The sequence below is a fragment of the Dipodomys ordii genome, unplaced genomic scaffold (genome assembly GCF_000151885.1).
Source record: "Dipodomys ordii isolate 6190 unplaced genomic scaffold, Dord_2.0 Scaffold53, whole genome shotgun sequence".
NCBI classification, from domain to species: domain Eukaryota; kingdom Metazoa; phylum Chordata; class Mammalia; order Rodentia; family Heteromyidae; genus Dipodomys; species Dipodomys ordii.
Window position 1 is genome coordinate 5327642 of NW_012267269.1, and position 18815 is coordinate 5346456.

General features: G+C 42.1%; 1 protein-coding gene across 4 annotated transcripts in view; it reads right to left on the reverse strand.

Moving 5' to 3' along the window:
- The window catches only part of Slc24a2 (solute carrier family 24 (sodium/potassium/calcium exchanger), member 2), a 234164-nt gene that overhangs the window by 10123 nt on the left and 205226 nt on the right, over positions 1 to 18815 (reverse strand). For 2 of the 4 annotated variants that reach the window (XM_013020797.1, XM_013020794.1), the window contains one exon: positions 4056 to 4184. In XM_013020797.1, the coding sequence (XP_012876251.1) occupies positions 4056 to 4184 (129 nt within the window). Of the gene's footprint in view, positions 1 to 4055; positions 4197 to 18815 lie in introns of all 4 variants that reach the window. The other 2 variants (XM_013020793.1, XM_013020796.1) reach the window with 1 other exon arrangement.

The window sequence follows — 18815 nt, forward strand, 5'->3', positions numbered from 1 at the left end:
GACCGACCAAAAAAAAAAAAAATGTTCAGGGACAACACCTAGGCCTTGAGTTTAAGCCCCAGGAGTGGCACCCCAAAAAAGTTATTAAGTTTTCAAAGTTGTGACTCAGACCTTCCCTCAGACCTTGACTCAGAGCAGATTTCTTTAAAGTTGGGAATTTGGCTGGATTCTAGAGATCAGATACCTTGCTTTCCTAGGCAAGGAGTTTATCTGACTGGACTTCTTAGTTTTCCCTTTGGCCATTAGCTATCACTTCAGGATGTTCATTTATATTGAGGCTCTCTATATCAGGGGTCATGCTCAAATACTAGGAAGAGAAGGGCCCCTCTTGCCATGCAAGGCAATAAGTGATTAGAGCATTGGCCAGACTTGATTCTGAGCGTCATTCCATAAGGCAGAGTCCCGCCCTACTTGATGTGGCATCTGGCCTGAGAGAGGTTTTTCCCACAGATTCCTAACTTTCTAGGTTAGTTCATTTACTACATGGTGCCTGCCCCCTGGCCCCGAGGCAATATCTCACTTTTTAGTCCAGCCTGCTAAGAACTTCAGATCATACTTTAAACTCCCTAAGGCTGGGATTAAAGGCATACCCATATCAGAAGTTTGTCCATTGAAAAATGATTTTCCAAGTTAGAATCAAATATCTGAACTTATTTCTCATCACTGAGAACTTTACATCATTCTCAGTCAAAAGGTAGGAAGGAAATATCAAACTAAAGATTTAAAGGACTGAATTAAAAAATCAATAAGTAATTAATAGGTACCAACAGTGCCTCATATTGCACAAGAGGCTCATTCAAAAAAGTGTAAATATAAGCCAGACACCAGTGGCTCATGCCTATAATCCTAGCTACTGAGGAGGCTGATATCTGAGGATCATGGTTTGAGGCCAGCTGGGGCAGGAAAGTCCATGAGACACTCATCTTCAGTTAATCACCAAAAAGTCAGAAGTGGAGATGTGGCTCAAGTGGTAGAGTGTTAGCCCAGGCCCTAAGTTCAAGCCTCAGGTCCAGTATACATACACACACACACACACACACACACACACACACACACACACACACTGAATAACATTCTTTTTATGAATTTTCAGAGTCTTCACATAAACTAGGAGTTGATAAAGTTTGGGCAACAACTCAGTAGCCACAACTTGAACTAGAGATGAAATTCAACTGCAGGTCTGCCTGATAGTACAGCCTGTGCTTCGAACATGTATGTCATACTGACTTCCTAAAGAAAAACAGGACTAATAATGCTCAAAATATACCCAGCCGTAGACATAATGAGTGTCATCATCATAATACTAGGCTCGGCTCAGAATGTCAGAAATAAAAAAAGCATCAGGGAAACAGAGACTAGCATTCCAGCTGTATGGCCATCTGCCGCATTCAACCTCCCATATTGTTTTCGCTTGGAAAGTTTCAACCCTTTGTGTATCCACAGTCTGGCCGTTTCCTTATCAAACTACCTTTCCAGGCCTAATCTCACAACCTTCTTTTAGATTTGTCTGAACCACTTCCTCCTTATTTGGACTCTATAGTCTGACACTCAGACACATTGTCCTGGAGCACCTAGAGTTATGGAGCTACCAGTCTCATTGGAAAGGAGAAATTAGCCTGTGGAAGCCAAGGCCTAGCACATCAATTTGTGGTCAGTAATGGCGGCTCATTCTGACATCTGTTGGGCTAGGACTCCTACTAATTAGCAAATGAGCAAATTGTGTCCATGTGCTTTCAATTTTGTTTCCAGTGTAATGGTATACTTTACAAGTGGCAGTGAATGTTCTCATTACAAGCTTTCAGTACATCAGAGTGATATTGGCTTGAAAAAATGTGATCATCAAAGATGATCACATCCTTACTGATTTAAATTCAATACAAGTCACTGAATAGCTATTCTGTGCAAGGTTCTGAAATACACATTTCTTTGTCACTCAAAATATAGCAGGAGAGATAATTGCCTTTGCTAGGTGCTCAACCCTGGTTTCAAACTCATGATCCTTCTGCTTCAGCCTCCTGAGCAGCTGAGATTACAGGTGGTTACCACTGCACCCTCCTTGAAGTATACATATTGAACAAAGTTCCCCAAAACACTATTTTTAAGACTAAAAGTGTGGTCTTGGGGTTAATATGACTGGCATTGAAATCTCTTTACAAATTACCACTGGTGTTTAGCAATTTTTTTAACCTTGTTAAGTTTTTGGTTTCTTCATCTGTAAACTCAAAGTAATTCCAAAATTCTAGTTGTTCTGATGATTTCTTGTTCATAAAATGGCTAGCACATAGCAAGTGCTCAGATAATAAGTGTAGTTGTTATATACATGTTAGCTTCATTCGGGATTTTTTTTTGGGGGGGGACTGGTATTGTAGAGCCTCACATTCATACTTGGTTTTGGTTCAAGGCTGACACTTAAATCATATATCCACTTCTGACACTTTTTGCAGTTTATTGGGGATAAGAATCTCATAGACTTTTCTGCCAAGGCTGGCTTTGACCTGGGCAGGAGTCCTAATGTCGTCTCTTACTTGAGTGTGATTAGACAAGTCACTATGCTCACCTTGGGCTCAGCCACTTCAATCCTGCCTGCTTGAAGAAGACAAAAACTTGGTAAATAATAGAATTTTTTTTTTCTTGTTGGTCGTGGGTCTTGAACTCTGGGCCTTGGTGCTGTCTGTCAGCTCTTTAGCTCAAGGCTAGCGCTCTACCACTTGAGCCACAGCGCCACTTCCAGTTTTCTGGTGGTTAATTGGAGATAAGAGACTCATGTAGGGCGGGGGGAGGAGGGTTGGGTAGAGGGGTGGGAGGAAGATGGGATGGAAAGGGGAAACAAAGGAGGAGGCTACAATGTTTGATAAGAAATGTACTCATTATCTTGCCCATGTAATTGTAAGCCCTCTGTACAGTATTTTCACAATAAAAAAAAAGTCTCATGGACTTTCTTGCCTAGGCTGGCTTTGAACCGTGATCCTCACATCTCAGCCTCCTAAGTAGCTAGGATTACAGGTGTGAGCCACCGGTGCCCAGCTAATAACAGAAATTTTGAACACTTCCTTGGGCTCTCAGGCTCCTTTCTAGCTCTAACAAGTCCTGTGCTCATATTTCATTAGATGTATTCCATGCCAGGATATAAGAGAAGATGCCTTGGGTGGCCTTATTTTGCTTACCAGTTTCACCTTTTACCAAAAACATAGTCTTTTATTTAAGGTTAACACTTCAGTTCTTTTAATCTAAGAAATCTACAAATGTAATGCTCTTGTTAATTATCTGAGCCCAATAAACACTGCCATATAATTTGCATATAAATGAACTAGAAATAATACAAGTTGGGAGTACTATTTACTCTGAAACTAGAAGTATACAGTCATTTTCCTTATAATTATTGGTAAAGTTTAGGATCTTCCTCTTCATGAATATTCCTTTTTTAAAAGAGCACTGATATAAATAAAATTACATAAGAAAAGCTGATAGAGCTGACAGGCTCTATAGGAGGAGAAACAAATATCTAAGAATTGATCATTTTCTCTACTTTCTTTCTGATCCCTGCCTAGTGTCTTGTTTTCTGGTAGTACTGGGGTTTGAACTCAGGGTCTTGCTAGGCAAGACTACTGCTTTAGCCATACCCTCTGTCCTTTCTGCTTTGTAGTTATTTTTCAGACAGGACCTTCCTTTTTCCTGGGGGCAGGCTGTGGTCCCTGGTGATCCTCAGCTGTAAGCCTTCCCTGGTCATTCAGGTCTTCCTATCCATGTGACCCCAACATTAGAACAGAGACAATTTAGCTCCATTGTGCCTTATTGCAATCTCTGATCTTCAGTATCCATGCGCAGAATAGAATTGTGATTGTTTTCTATCATGATGTTCTAGGGCGGCTTGTTATACAGGTTTGGTATGAATAATCACCATGATTATGTGTACCAAATACATAGGAATACACATGCATCTGTGTTACCTCCCTTTCTCCTTTAACATGAACAGAAGCAGACTAAACAAAATATCATGTTTTCCCCCCCATTTTCTTTAAAAACAAGGTATCATTTTCCAAAATGCTTTTACTCACAGGTTTGCGAACATCAGGCAGGGTCAGCCAGAGAGGAAATACAATGGGGAAAACAATCAAGAAGGTGACCTGCTTGCGGGCACTGGTGGGCCAGGCCAGGCTGAGGGGCTTGTCCTCCTCCTCAGCTGTCTCTGTGGCTTGCTGTAGAAACAGATAACACACAAACAGATGAAAAGGACAAGAGTAACACAGGCTACAAGGGCGAGACCACAGCAAGGAGGGAAGCACACTACAGGTACTTTTTAGGTTTAACAATGGCCACATTGGTCTGAGGTCCTGGAAGAAACAGCTTAGTTGTGAGCACTGAGAATTTTCTTTTGTTTGGACACTGAACGTGAGCTACATTTACTACTCATGAACTATTTTGTGTGTTGGTGTTTGTACGTGTGCACGTGAACACCAGGGTTGAACTCAGGGCCTGGGGGCTGGCCCTTTGCTTTTTTGCTCAAGGCTGGCACTATCATTGGAATCACACCTCCACTTCCAGCGTTTTACTGGTCAGTGAGAGGTAAGAGTGTCTAGGGTTTTTTTGGCCTGGGCTGGCTTTGATCCTTGATCCTTAGAGCTCAGCTTCCCGGGTAGTAAGGATCTACCACTGACTGGCTGCTCATAAACTTTTAGCGAGAAATTTATCTGCAGAGAGACAGCTCTCATCTTCCTCCCTCCTTCTCCCTGAGGACTGCATCATGAGATTCAGAATTCTTGGAAGTGCATTTATAAAAGCGAAAATGTCTTCCTTACCTCCCTTCCTCCCTCCCTTTTTCCCCTTCTTTCTCGCCTTTTTTCTCCCTTCCCACTGATTTTCAGCTCCTTACAGAAACACTTTGGTTAATAATTCTAATTTTTTTCTTTATTTTTTATTGTTGCTTGTGGGGCTTGAACTCAGAGACTGGGAGCTGTCCCTGAGCTCCTTTTGCTCAAGGCTAGCGCTCTACCACAGCTCCACCTCCAATTTGCTGGTGGTTAATTGAAGGTAAGAGTCTTATAGACTTTCCTGCCCGGCCTGAGCTGGTTTTAAACTCTGATCCTCAGATCTCAGCCTCCAGAGTAGCTAAGATTATAGGCTAGGATTATAGGCGTGAGCCACTGGCGCCAGGTAATTTCCTTAATAATTCTTTTTTTTTTTTTTTGGGTCCGGTCATGGGGCCTGAACTCTGGGCCTGGGCACTGTCCCTCAGCTCTTTAGCTCAAGGCTAGCGCTCTACCACTTGAGCCACAGCACCACTCCCGGCTTTTTTCTTTTTGCTTATGTGGTGCTGAGGAATCGAACCCAGGGCCTCATGCATGCAAGGCAAGCACTCTACCACTGAGCCACCTTCCCAGCCCCTCCTTAATAATTCTTTTGAAAAAGCTTCATTCCTTCCCACTGGCCCAGGAAGAAACAACAGTTTTGACATGGGGCTGCCTAAACTTGTTGAATCCTAGAGTACTTCACTTGAAGCCAAAGGCTTATTATTTAAGACTCTGTGTCAGGACTGAGAGAAACAGAGGACAGCAGCAGAGCCGGGCTGTGACCCTGCACCGGGCCTCAGAACAGGATATAAGCTTCTGAGTCTGAACTGGCAGCCACTGTTATGGTTGCCAGCGGTTATAGTCAGCAGCTCTGAAGTCTCTGAGCCAGAGGAGACCAAAGGTGATCTGGGCCTGGCAGGATGACCATTAGCTTGTCAGATGGGCCCCCAGAGCCTCGAAAAAAAGCATAGCAGACCCCATCAATCACCATCTCCCCAGCTTGTTTAAAAATGAACGTGTAGGACCAGGACCAAGCATCAGATCTAAAAATACCAACAGAACTTTTCCATGGAGGCTTCCTTTCTAGACAGTAGAAAGAGCCTCGCAGGGTTCGGAGATCCTCTGCCCGTGGGCAGCTCCTGCCTGCTGCTCCTCTGGCTCCCAGCACCACACACTTTCTGAACAGTAGCCATGATCCTGCCAGCATCTGTGTCCCAAAGAGGGTGATATGGAGGGCAGGCTTGGGCCAGATGGCTCAGGGGTAAAGGACTCAACTAGAGGTCAGGGCTAATGTGAGTCTACTTTTCTATTTACTCGTTTGGCAAACCCTAAGGACTGACGGAAGGATCTGTTGTAGTTTAAACAGTCATCCAGACTTCAGACATCTCTATGAGTTGAACTACTACTAATAGAAAAGAGATCTGAAGTCATGTTAAAGATATGTGGAAAGAATAAGCTCTTCTGCTTTGGGTGTGTGTCTTCGGCATGGATGGGGTCAGGTTAACAGGTGGAAATAGAAGGCTGGTGCAGTGGGATTTGGTCATCTGGGTCATCACGAAACACACACCTTCTACAGTCTATCTTTTTGCTAATGTGCTCACTGCTGTCTTTCATCCAATCCCAGGGCTTCTAGCCCTGATGGAAGCTTGGTTGCTGGCTCTGGTCTCTGTTCCAAACCACTGCTCCTTTTTCTGAGATGATGTGGCAGATAAAGCAAATCATTCGCTAGGGGCCCATTCATCTCCCAACATGTCAGCTGGCAGTAGGAGTAATCTGTGTGTCAATGAGGGTTCAGAAAACAAGTGTTTTCCTTCCTTCCTTCCTTCCTTCTTTCCTTCCTTTCTTCCCTCCCTCCCTCCCTCCCTCCCTCCCTTCTTTCGTCTTTCTTTCTTTCCGTGCCACTTCCTGTTTTCTGGTTTACCACTTACTTGAATCATGCCTTTGGCATGTTTTGCTTTATTTATTTTTAATATGGTCTTGCTTTTTCTCTGCTGTGGGCCTGGATAGATTTCTCTGTTTCTTCTTCTCAAGTAGCAGGAATGATAGTGGTATGTCACCATGCTCAGCTTTTTAGTGGTTGAGATGGGGTCTGGGGATCACACTGTGGTCCTCCTGATCTCAGCCTCCTTAGTAGTATAGGCATGAGACAACCAGCCCAGCTTGTATCATTCTTTTCTTGTGCTGGTTCTAGGATTTGAATTTAGAGCCTGATCACTGTCCCTTAGCTTTTTCATTCAAGGCTAGCATTCTAGCCTTGAGCCATGGCTCCACATCTGGCTTTTTGGTAGTTAACTGGAGATAAAAGTCTCATGGACTTTTTTTGCCTGGGCTGGCTCCAAACTTCAGTCCTCTGACATAAGCTTCCTGTGTAGCGCAACTTACTGGTATGAGCCACTGGTACTTGGCTATCATTCTTTATAAATTCCCCATCTTATACAAGACAAGAATTTTTTTTTTTTGTCCATTGTGGGGGCTTGAACTCAGCCTGGGTGTTGTCCCTGAGCTCTTCAGCTCAAGGCAAGCGCTCTACCACTTGAGACACAGCACCACTTCTGGTTTTCTGGTGGTTTATTGAAGATAAGAGTCTCTCAGACTTTGCTCCCCAGGCTGGCTTTGCACTGCGATCCTCAGATCTCAGCCTCCTGGGTAGCTAGGATTACAGGCGTGAGCTACCAGCACCCAGAGAAGACAAGAAGTTTTATTCTTGCAGAGGACCTACTTTTCTGAAGACTCTACACTCATCTGATGAGTTCCTCAAGCTCTTCCTCCTTGGTTGGCCTCCCTCCTACCTCTGTCCCCCCCCCCTTGCCATCCATAATCTAGCAACTCCTCTCTAAACTCCAATCTAACCTTTTTTTTGAGGAAAATAAAACTACCAAAAGCAACTCTTTTGACTCATATCATTTTAATGACACCAACAGATGGTGACATTTCATCAATAACCCTTCTGCTTATAACCTATGGATTAGCTCCTTTCTCCATCTGCCAAAATCCCTAGGCAGGCAGCACCACTAGCAAATAGCAGGGAATAATTGTCTGTTTAGATGCGTAAGCTCGAAACACACTACTGTCCAAATACAAACAATTAGCTATCTTGTATGGCTTCCAAAACTGCATTTGAGGTGGCTGTTCCTAGGGCAGAAGTGGACTAGGACGAGAGGCTACATCTGAAGCTACGAAAAGAGGGCTCTCTGCGGGGATTTCCTACCATCTTGGGGGTCAAGTCTCTCTGTAGGGAAGTACAATAATCTAGAACCCCATGGCAGAGGGGAAGGGATCCCAGGGCCAAGTCACCAGCATCCTTTAGGAGAAATTCTCTTTGTCTTGTTGCCAGAACAATCTGACTCTGGCTTAAAAGGTGACAGCTTGTAGGCTGGCTAGAGAAACAGCAGAAAATGCTTTTTCCAAGTGTGGGGCTCAATTTGCTTTTGCTCAAGCTGGGGATATTAGTGCATTCATTAGTCTCAGCTCCGGGAAAAAGGCCATTGAGGTCATGGAAATGGTTTCCCAACTTTCCCTGGAGTCATGGTCATCTGATACTGGCCTTGCAATGACCCACTCTGACTTTCTACTGCTTTTGAAGAGTAACCATAAAGCAGAGCACTTCAGAATGATTTAATTTTTGTGAGACAGAGTCGATCTGTCGCTGAGGCTGGTCTCCCACTCAAGATCCTCCAGCTTCCTCCTTGTTGGGGATTACAGGTGTAAACCACCACAGCCAATCAAAGGAGACAGGAGGAGCTCTCTTTAGGAGTCGTTATGCAGACCCAAGGCCAGTCATTGCTGCTTCCAGGCCTTGTAATCTCTGATAAGAGAAAAGATCACATGACTCTAGCTTCCCAGGTGGCCAGTGGTTGTGTGAGATGTCAGGATTTACAGAAGCATGAGAGAAGCAGGGGCAGAGAATCAGGACTCTGTGCTCATTTCTGCTTAGACCGATTCCTTAAGCAGCTACGGCCATCCTCTGCAGGTTTTACAAAGCCCCCAGTTCTAGGATTCCTTTACAGAGTTTCACATTTAAAGAGGAGATGAAAGAAATAACCTCATCTGTAGGGAAGTTGGCAATATCTTTGAGTCTTCTTCAGCATCGATGCTGCCTGTTATGGTATCTTCCTCAAGTTCATAGTTGAAATCCTAATCCCAACTATCTCAGAATGTGACTTTATTTGTAAATAGGATCTTACAATATTAGTTAAATTAAAACATCATTAGGGTGGGTCACGACCAATTTGACTGGTGTCCTTTTAAGAGGAAATTAAGACACAGAAGAAGATACCAAAGGTGCATATCAGAAAAAAGGCACATGAAGAAGAGGACACAGCAAGAAGATGGCCATCTGAAAGGTAAGAATTAAAGTCTCAGAGACAGCAAATCCCACCAGTTCTAGCCTCCAGAAGGTGAGAAAGTTAATTTGTGTTGTTGAAGACACCCAGTACTTGGTATTTTGTTAGGATGGCTTGAGCCATCAAATGCACTGTTCTCTGCCTAGTAAACAAGAGGCCCACTTTTACCTAGACTTTTTCCAGCCTCTCCTGGGACACCAGGTGTGGCCACTGATTATGTTTTAGACAATGGGATAGAACCAGAAGCATCCTCCTACCACTTCTACATGCATCTTTAAAGGATGAGATTGTGTCCTTTCCTCCTCCTGCCTGCAGGTTGCAATGAGGGCATTTTGGACAGGATGTGAACATTACAGAGGAAGAATACAGTACAGAGGAGCAATAACAAAAATCTGAGCTTCTGACACCCATCAAGAAGTCTTTTGACCCTGGACTGCCCAGACTAACTTAAGAGAGACAGAAAATTCTGTTCATTCAAACTTTGGCTCCTTTGGGTGTTGGCCACTCAAGGTGGAACCAGTATCAACTGGTCTATGTTTTAAAAAATGTTTTTAAATGAAGACTCAAAGGAGGAATCGCTCTCACATCTTAGCATCAGGTAAAAGAAATGCTTCATCTGAGAAACACTAAATCTTAGAAACAAGTAATTGTATCAAGTAATTGATTCTTTGCTTTGTCCACTTAAGAATTCAGAGAAAATTTGTAACTTTTATCAACAATCATGGTGTTGGAATCTGCTCAGTAACTTCAGCCTTACTATTTCCCTTTTCTTTTCACCTTTGGCTGTACTTTTGCTAAATTATGCACTCTTTCTTTCTTTCCTTCCTTCCGTCTTTCTTTCTTTCTTTCTCTTTCCTTTCTTCCTTCCTCTTTCCTTCCTTTTCTTTTCTTTCTTGTTATCTTTTCCTTCCCTTCCCTTCCCTTCCCTTCTCTTCCCTTTCTTGGTGGTACCAGGGCTTGAACTTAGGGCTTTGTGCTTGCTTGGTTTGCTTGCTCACAGCTAGTGCTCTTCCACTTGAGCCATGCCTCCAGCCTTGCTTTTTGCTAGTTATTTTGGAGATGGATCCTCGTGAACTTTACTGCTTGAGCTGGCCTCAAACTGCAGTGTTCCATATATCAGCTTCATGAGTAGCTAGAATTTCAGACATGAGTTCCTGGCGCCTGGTTTTCAGAGGTACTTTTGCAAGTAGCCTTAAATCACTGTGAAATGAGGTGCGGCAGACCTAAGTGAAATACTCTTTAGTGATTTCGTGGACACTTTCTCTGATTGAAGTAGTGGGGAGAAGGAGGGGGAAAACTGGTGACATTTGTTAATATTTATATCAGTTCTAGATATTGAAAGGACCAAGAGGATACCTATAGAATACAGAAAGCAGTCCTAGGTATCAGCATCTGCTGGGATGTGTCTGGAGCAATCAACTTTTTTACTTTTACCAGTGAATGGTGCCTAGTGTCATAGTATCTACTCAGCTTCCTTGTATGTACATGTTATTCCCTTCCCTCTGTATCTGGTGTGGCTAGCTCATTACCAGGTTTTCAGTGGAGGGGCCTGGGCTGGATTCTGTTTCTAAAGCCAGAGAACTATTTTTTAAAAGCAATCCAAATTGTTATTTTTGTCTTCCTGTGTGAAGATCAGCCTACTGTAATGCAATTGCTGCTACTCAAGAAGTAAAATGAAAACATAGGAGGAATCTAGAAATAGGCCACCTTCAAATAAAGTTTTATTGATTGGTGATAATGCTTCATGCCCACTTCTTGCTCTGGAAGTAAAGTGTTAATCCTGGGCACTTATTCACTTCAGAACCACCTTTTACCAGGGAGTCCTTCAGTGTAACATGACACTGGAGGAAAAGAATATATCACCAGCTAAAGATCCTAAATACCAGTAAAAGTACAATTCATTTGCCAGCACACATTTCATTGGGATTTCTCTCTGGAAGCCTTGCCCAGGCTCATTGTAGAGCATTTCAGTGCCTAGAAGACCTTAAAGACCATCTCACTGTGAGTTTCTTTGTCCCCTGGAATGCTTTATTATGGGATGAACTTCTTGGGTTGCACTTGCCCAGTTGACTCATCCTCTGTGCGTTAATAGATTACAAAGACAAGCTACAAGACCTCTGAAATAATTTAAGATGAGAGTGTGAGGTCCTGACAGCAAGGGCCCCAGATTGCAGAGTTGAATAAGTGCTGGCTCTCCGAGACCATCTCTTTCATTTGGTGGATAACCGGCTGTGAGAGGAAGTGGTGTGCTAAAGGCTGGTTCACAGTGCCAGGCCAGGCCTTGACCTCTGACCCTTAATGACCTCTTTCTCTATTCCACAATACCCTTGTTCCTCAGTCCTGAAAACAGGCTTTACAATTTATGCCCAATGATATCAGGCTCCCCCTTTTGTTTCATATTAACTTTATTATTATTATTTTCAGGCTAGCAAACCTGATATTCTTGAGCTTAAAGACAAGTTTTAGTGGTTTAGATGGCCCACATTTCTTTGCAAAGCTGCCAGGAAATATCTGCACATTGCCTTCTCTCCCTTTTCTCAGCATCATGCAACATCCACAGCAGCAGAGAGGGAAAATGAAGAGCAGATTTGGGGTGTGAATAGAAGGAGCTGTCCTTGAGTGACATCTCCAAAGTGCACATTTAAAAATAAAAGGCAGTCACTGAGAAGACTCCAATGGATATCAGGTTCTTAAGCACAGCTTATGAAAAACAACTTGTTACTTAGCATCTGGATCCGAGAAAAGAGTGCAGAGCTTCAGCTCTGGTTTCTGTGGGACAAGGCAGCCATCAAGCCTACTAAATGCCCCAATGAGGGCTTGAGGTTTTATGTGCACTTCGTTGCTTGGTGTCACTCTGAATTCCTATAACTGTGGATAATCCCATTCTAGCTCCTTCTGAAATGGCTATCGGGGAGATATTGTGAAAGATGGAGGAGGCTCTTTAAAATAACAAACCTTATTAGGGCTAACTTTAAGCAAGAGCTGAAATAGGAGATGGAATTATTTTCAGATTCCCGCATTCAGTGTTTGAGGGTTAATAAGAATGTATCCAAGAAAATAGCCTCATCCCTAGTCATGGGACTCCCTACTCTCCTTTCCCCTTCCCGATCTTTCATTACTGAAGCATTAAAGACACTCTCTTTGACAAAGCTGGCACATATAATTTCTTCAGTTAGGTCTCTATAGGGTCTGATGAGATGTATGTGCGCCTCTACAATGAGCCTGGGCAAGGCTTCCAGAGAGAAATCCCAACAGTGCTTTAGCTATAAAAGGAGAGTTCTAGAAGGGATCAGCAAAGGCTCACTTTTCCCCTGGTTTCCTATTCAATAGGAAGTCAGACACAGGCTGTCATAAATATAAATACCATTCCAGAATATTCTTTTACATCACTGTTGTTACAGAATTAAATGGCTTTATCCTTGAAAAGCATTTAGAACAGTGTTTGATACACAACAAACACTCAAGCATGTTATTATTATTATTTTAAAAAGTAAATTCTCAGGAGAACAATTTCTTCAAGGATATCTAAGAGAGAGAAATTGGAGTAGGTAAATTATAATCATATTTCTGGCAAGAAAATTCTATAACTCAATTGTTTGACATGAAAGCCGGTTTTTATGATTTCTTCTAATATTTGTTAAGCACTTGTTGACTGGAGTGATCCCATATTTAATTTCCTTTTCTTTTAGTGAATATGAATAAAATAGAAGGCCCTTGTAAATAAAACTAAAGTGAATATAAGGAGAAACACTACTGTATTTCAGTAGCTTTCTTCAAGTAGACTTTCTCCCAGAAACAAAGCTTCTGAGCAGATGGTGAGACTCATAATATTGTGACACCTTCACTTGTGCTTTCGCTGGGTTAAAAACAACAATAGAGTTGGATTTCTCTGAGGTAAGATTAACAAAAGTGGTCAGTCACACTTTAAGACAGTGAAAGGTGCAGAAATAAGTGGTTTAGCAATTAGAAGTTACAAGGAAATGATCCACAGAGTGCCTTCTTTTATTTAAGTTTAATTACATCACACTGTAGGACAAAGGAAATGTCTACAAACTCCTACTCATAAACATTGGCTTACTTGGGCTTAGTAAGTCCTTCTTATTTCTATTTCAGCTAGATGTGCTGGCTAATTAGTGGGGTCAAATACTAACAGCCTTCCTTATGTCAGCTGACTTCAGAAATAGACATGCTTGAAGTTGGATTATGGAAAAGACTGACCCATAAAAATACTCACTACTGGGTTGTGAATCATTTTGGTCTCACAGACAGGAACATGTGAAATTAAACATCTCTTTTGGGTTCCTGAAGCTGTAGTTCTTGGATCTGATAAATGAAATGTGTTCAAACAAACTTAGAGGGAAGTGGCGCTGTGGCTTAAACGGTAGAGCGCTTGCCTTGAGCTGAATTGCTGAGGGACAGCGCCCAAGCCCAGAGTTCAAGCCCCATGACGGACAAAAAAACAAAACGAAACAAGAAACAACTTAAAGGTCTGAAAATCTAAGGATAAAACCTCATTTGCCTTTCTTCTTCAAAAAAAGGCAATAATAATAGAAGAGTCTTGAAGAAGAACTGTTAGACTAGATGATAGAAAATCAGAGAGCCTTGGAAAGCTCCAACTCAACTCTAAGATTTGAGTCCTTACTGATACTGAAATACTGAAAGCTCTGTTGACACCTCCCACACCCAGTGTGGCTCTATTTGGAGGTGGAGCCTCTAAGAAAGTGATTAAGGTTCCAGTACAGCATAAGGTGGTGGGGCCTTGATCACAAAGGATCAGTGTCCTCAAAGAGAAGAGCCATCAGAAGTCTCAGGTGTTCTCTCTCTTCCCTTCTCTCCCTCTCCCTTGCTGTCTTCTTCTATCTTTTTTTCCTCTCCCTGTCTTTCTCTTTTTTTCTCTTTCAGTATCTCCCCCTGTTCCACTAATGTGTACTGAGGAAAGGTTATAGAAGAATGTGATGAGAAGACAATATGTATATACAGGAAGAGAGCTCTGAACAGAGGCCAACTCTGTGAGAACTTGATCTTGAAATTCAAACTCCTACACTGTTAGGTACATGGTATTTTACTATGGTATTATTAGGTCTTTTTAAAGAGGTCATTTCTTTCAGTAGATAATTTTTGGTTTTGAAATAAATCATTGTGTTTACTGAATATAATTTGTGTTGAAACTGCTCTCATTTTAATTCTGTCTTTGAGTCTTAGAACATTTTCTTTTTGTTCTCTTAGATTCTCAATATCTTCATATTCATATTTCCTACCAATATCCCCCATTCTCTAAGCTTTGTATTTACCTTAAATGTGCCTATCCCTTATCTCTTGCACACAAAATAAGCCCAAAAGAAGTAAGTGGAGGGGCTGGGAATGTGACTCAGTGGTAGAGTGCTTGCCTAGTATGTATGGAGTCCTGGGTTCAATTCCTCAGTACCACATAAGCAGAAAAAGCCAGAAGTGATGCTGTGGCACAAGTGGTAGAGTGCTAGGCTTGAGTAAAAGAAGCTCAGGGACAGTGCCTAGGCCCCATGACTGGTGTGGGCCAGGGGCGGGGAGGGGTGGAGGGAAAGAAGTAAGTGGAGAGACATCTCTTTTTGGAAGAGAGCATCCTGACACATTTGTCTTGCCTTCTGTGTGGACATCCTGAACTAGCAGAGCTAACATTTAAGTAGAGAACAGATTTGACACATCTTTCCTTGCCTGGTGGTTGGGAATAATTCATTCATTTTACAATATGATCATGGCTTGTATTAAATATAGATGAAAATAATCCCAGCATAACATTTTTCAGCACATGAAGGCTGGAGGAATGGCGAAGTAGTAGGGTGCCTGCCTAGCAAGCACAAGATCCAGAGTTCAAACCCCAGTACCACCACCACTACCACCTCCAAGAACAAGAAAAGAAAGAAAAGATTGCACGTTAAACAGAAAATGAACAATGGCAACCTGAAAACTTAATCATGTCCAAGGTTCTATTTGAAACCAAGGTTTCAAAATCCATCATTGTGAGTGATGAAGCTGTCTGCACCTAAGTTTTCTAAGAAACCACTTTACAATAATATCAAATGGCCTCTGGAGATTGTGGTGCAAGGCAATTGTTTTCCTGTACTTTGCATTTTGCCCAAATAATTCTGCAATGCAGACTACAGACAAGATGGATTTCTTTCTGTAGCGCTATTGCAAATTAGTTTTCTGGAGTTTTCATCAGCTTTGTAAATCTTGTTGATATAATTTACAAAGATTTGTTACCATAAGAGCTTACAGGAAAATTATGAAAGATAATAAAAAATCATTTTCATTGTCTTATCTGTTGGATCAGAATTAGTCATAGGAAGATTGATGTTAATGTATTTTCAGGGTGTTAATGAGATCCCTCCTTTATTAGTAGTCAGCTTTTAAAGGACCTTAACGATGAACAGACATTCTTCAAACTGTTCAGAAAGTACAATGACAAATGGTATCATTAACAGCAAGATTCTCAGTGAGTAGAGCATACAATTTGTCGACATTTGAAGTTAGGCCAAAATTCGAGTCTTATATCTGTATATACTTCATTTTTAAATATGTTAAAAGGCCTCTGAGTGCATCTTAAACAATTGGAAAATATTGTGCAGGTAATCAGACACAGGATCTGGAGCTTAACTTTCCTACTTACATATAAGTTGACAGAAAAAAAAATGTCATCTTCCCTAGAAATGGAAGCTACATGTTAAGGCCTCGTCAGTAAAACAACTTAGGTTTTGCTGTGTTGGCCTGGATGGAGAATTGTCTGACATTCTGGTAAGATCTCAGCTTCCTGGGTAGCTAGGATTATAGGTGTGAGGCACAGGTGCCCAGCTCCAAACATGACTTTTTTGTTATTTTTAAATATTATTTTTATTATCTTTTAGTTCCACATAGAGGTTATTATTCAATTAATTATTTTATAAATATAAATGGATCTTGATCAATATCACCCCTTTCATCATTCTCCAACAACCCTCCTAACCCAACCCCTCACCTCAATTTTCTGTAAAGCATTAATTTTTAAGATGAGGGAGGATTGGCAGATGTTCAATGAGTTTACTTCTTGCGTCTTAAATTTTCATTGTTGTTAGCAAAGTTGAAACTCCTTTGGATGCAATAACTATAGAGGAAAAGAGCAGATCTCATCCTGGCTCGGATTACAGGCATAAGTCACTGGTATTAGACTCTTCCTTCTTGTGTGGTTGTGGAAATCATACCCAGGGCTTCATGAATGGGAGACAAGTGCTTTACCACTGAGCTAAGCCATAACCCCTAGCCTGGCAACATTAAAATGTAAGAGCCTAGGTTCTGGGTAAGACAGAATTTCTTTTAGCTGTTTTTCAATCCTGGTTAACTTCTCCACATGGAACATTTAGGAAGGTTGGTAAATGGTGGCAGTTCTGATCCATTTTCCTGCATTGGTGTAGACAACATGAGCTGGCTCCCAGCATAAGAAAAGGGAATCAGCTCTAAGTTGTGTAAAAGTCATATTATCTCTTGGTTCCTACAGAAGATATACATGAAGCAGGGCCAGGGCTTGCTGCCTTTATGAGAGGGGTGTGTGTGTGTGTGTGTGTGTGTGTGTGTGTGTGTGTGTGTGATACTAAATGTGTGTGTGTGTGTGTGTGTGTGTGTGTGTGTGTGTGATACTAAAGTCTGAACTCAGGTCCTCACACTTTCTAGGCAGGCTCTTTACTACTTAGTCAAGTCTCCAGTCCTTCTTTGCACTGGTTATTGTGAGATAGGGTCTGGCTTCCTGCTCACATGCATGCCTTGGCCTTCCACTGGCCTGTTTTAGGCTTCCTGTTGCACTGGAGATGCCAAGCACACTTTGCCATGTCCATTTTCCCCATTAAGACAGGAGCTGCTGGGCTTTCTCTGCTGTCCTTCAGATCTTAGCTTCCTGCATAGGTAGGATGACAGATGTGTGTCACCATGCTCAGCTGTGGGTTGAACAGGAAGGACTCCTTTGGACTTTTCTGACAGGGGTGGCCTGATACTGTGATCATCCAAGGCCAGTAGCTTCAGCAGCTAGGATTACAAATGTGAGCCACCACACTTGGCCTTGAGAGTGTATTTTTAAAACGTTCTTCATTACCAATGAAGAGAATGCTATACTGGAGAAACGTCTGAGAAGAGGTGTCAGTGGGGAATTAGTTCACATGTAAATAGTCCTTTAAAAACAGAAGGTTAATTAACAAGGAAGGATAAACTCTCAGGAGAATACTAGCAGTGAGAGTATGATGTAGGGTGCTCAGAATTCCCATGAGTAAAGTTGGGATGCACACATTACTTGTCATAGAGCCTAATAAAAATACAACTCAGAAAGAAATGAAACTAACAAAACAAAATAGCACCGAGGCATTTCTGGGCAGCTGGGCCATAGGTGGCCTGAGGTGGCCTACTGCATGCTTGCTTGTTTGTTTGTTTTTCTGATTCACTCTATCACCCAGCGTTTCCAGCCAGGGACTGTCAGCATCAGCTACAGGGTTGATCTCCTTTTCCTGTTCCTTCTCCATGACCTGTGCATTCCAAACCTTCTCATTTCCAGCTCAGGAACAGTTCTACAATCCAGCTGTGCCACTCAGACCACAACCAAAACTTGGCTTAACCCCTTGTCACCTGGGCTACTTATTAGCTATTTAAAAATGATTAAAATTATTATTTTTTTTTAACTAAGCACAGCCAGCTAATTACAGCTAACACTTGCTTACAATGTGCTGAGAACTGTTCTAAGAGCTACAGATTCTCATACCAAAGCTGGAAGATGGAGGCTGACATTATATTTGTTTCATAGAGAAAGAAAATGGAGAACAGTGAGATTAATTACTCTACCCAGGGTAACACAGCAGAGCTGGGGTTTGAATGCAGGTCATCTATCTCTGACAGTCTCTTCTCCAAGGTCTAAGTAATGTATCCTCTGTTTTAATCTAATCTATTATTAATTTGATTGTTGTTGTTGTCGACGTTGCTCTGTGTGTGTGTGTGTGTGTGTGTGTGTGTGTGTGTGTGTGTGTGTGTGTGTGTGTGTGTGTACTGGTCCTGGGGTTTGACTCAGGACCTAGGTGCTGTCCCTGAACTTTTGTTTTCAAGGTTAGTGTTCTATCACTTAAGCCTCAGCCCCATTTTCAGCGGGGTTTTTTTTTTTTTGGTGGTTAATTGGGGGTAAGAAGTCCATAGACTTTCCTGCATGGGCTGGCTTAGAACTCTGATCTTCAGATATTAGCCTCTTGATTAGCTAGGATCACAGGTGTGAGCCACTGGTCCCTGGATAGTTACTCTTTTTTGAAGAGGCAGTACAGTTATTAATGGGTTCAGAATTCACAGCCATAGAGGTGTGTATGGAAAATGTGCTCATTCCAGTGCCTCACTGTCGAGATCTGTTCTGGAAGTTATCACACCCAAGCCAAAGCTTCCAGGTTATTTCCCTCCTTTTCTCCTTAGCGCACTGAGATACATACTATACTGTCCTATGCCATAAGATATACTTTGGCATGTCGCCTTTTCACTTAACGTGCATTGAAGATCCTTCCCAATTAGCACATAAAGAGCCCTTATTTTTCTTTTTTTCCCCTCCCTTTTCCCTTCCTTTCTTTAAGGACTATGGATAGTCTATATTAGGAACAGGCAAGTTTTTCCTTTAAAGGGCGAGACTGTAAATATTTCAGGTTTTGAGGTCCATATGGTC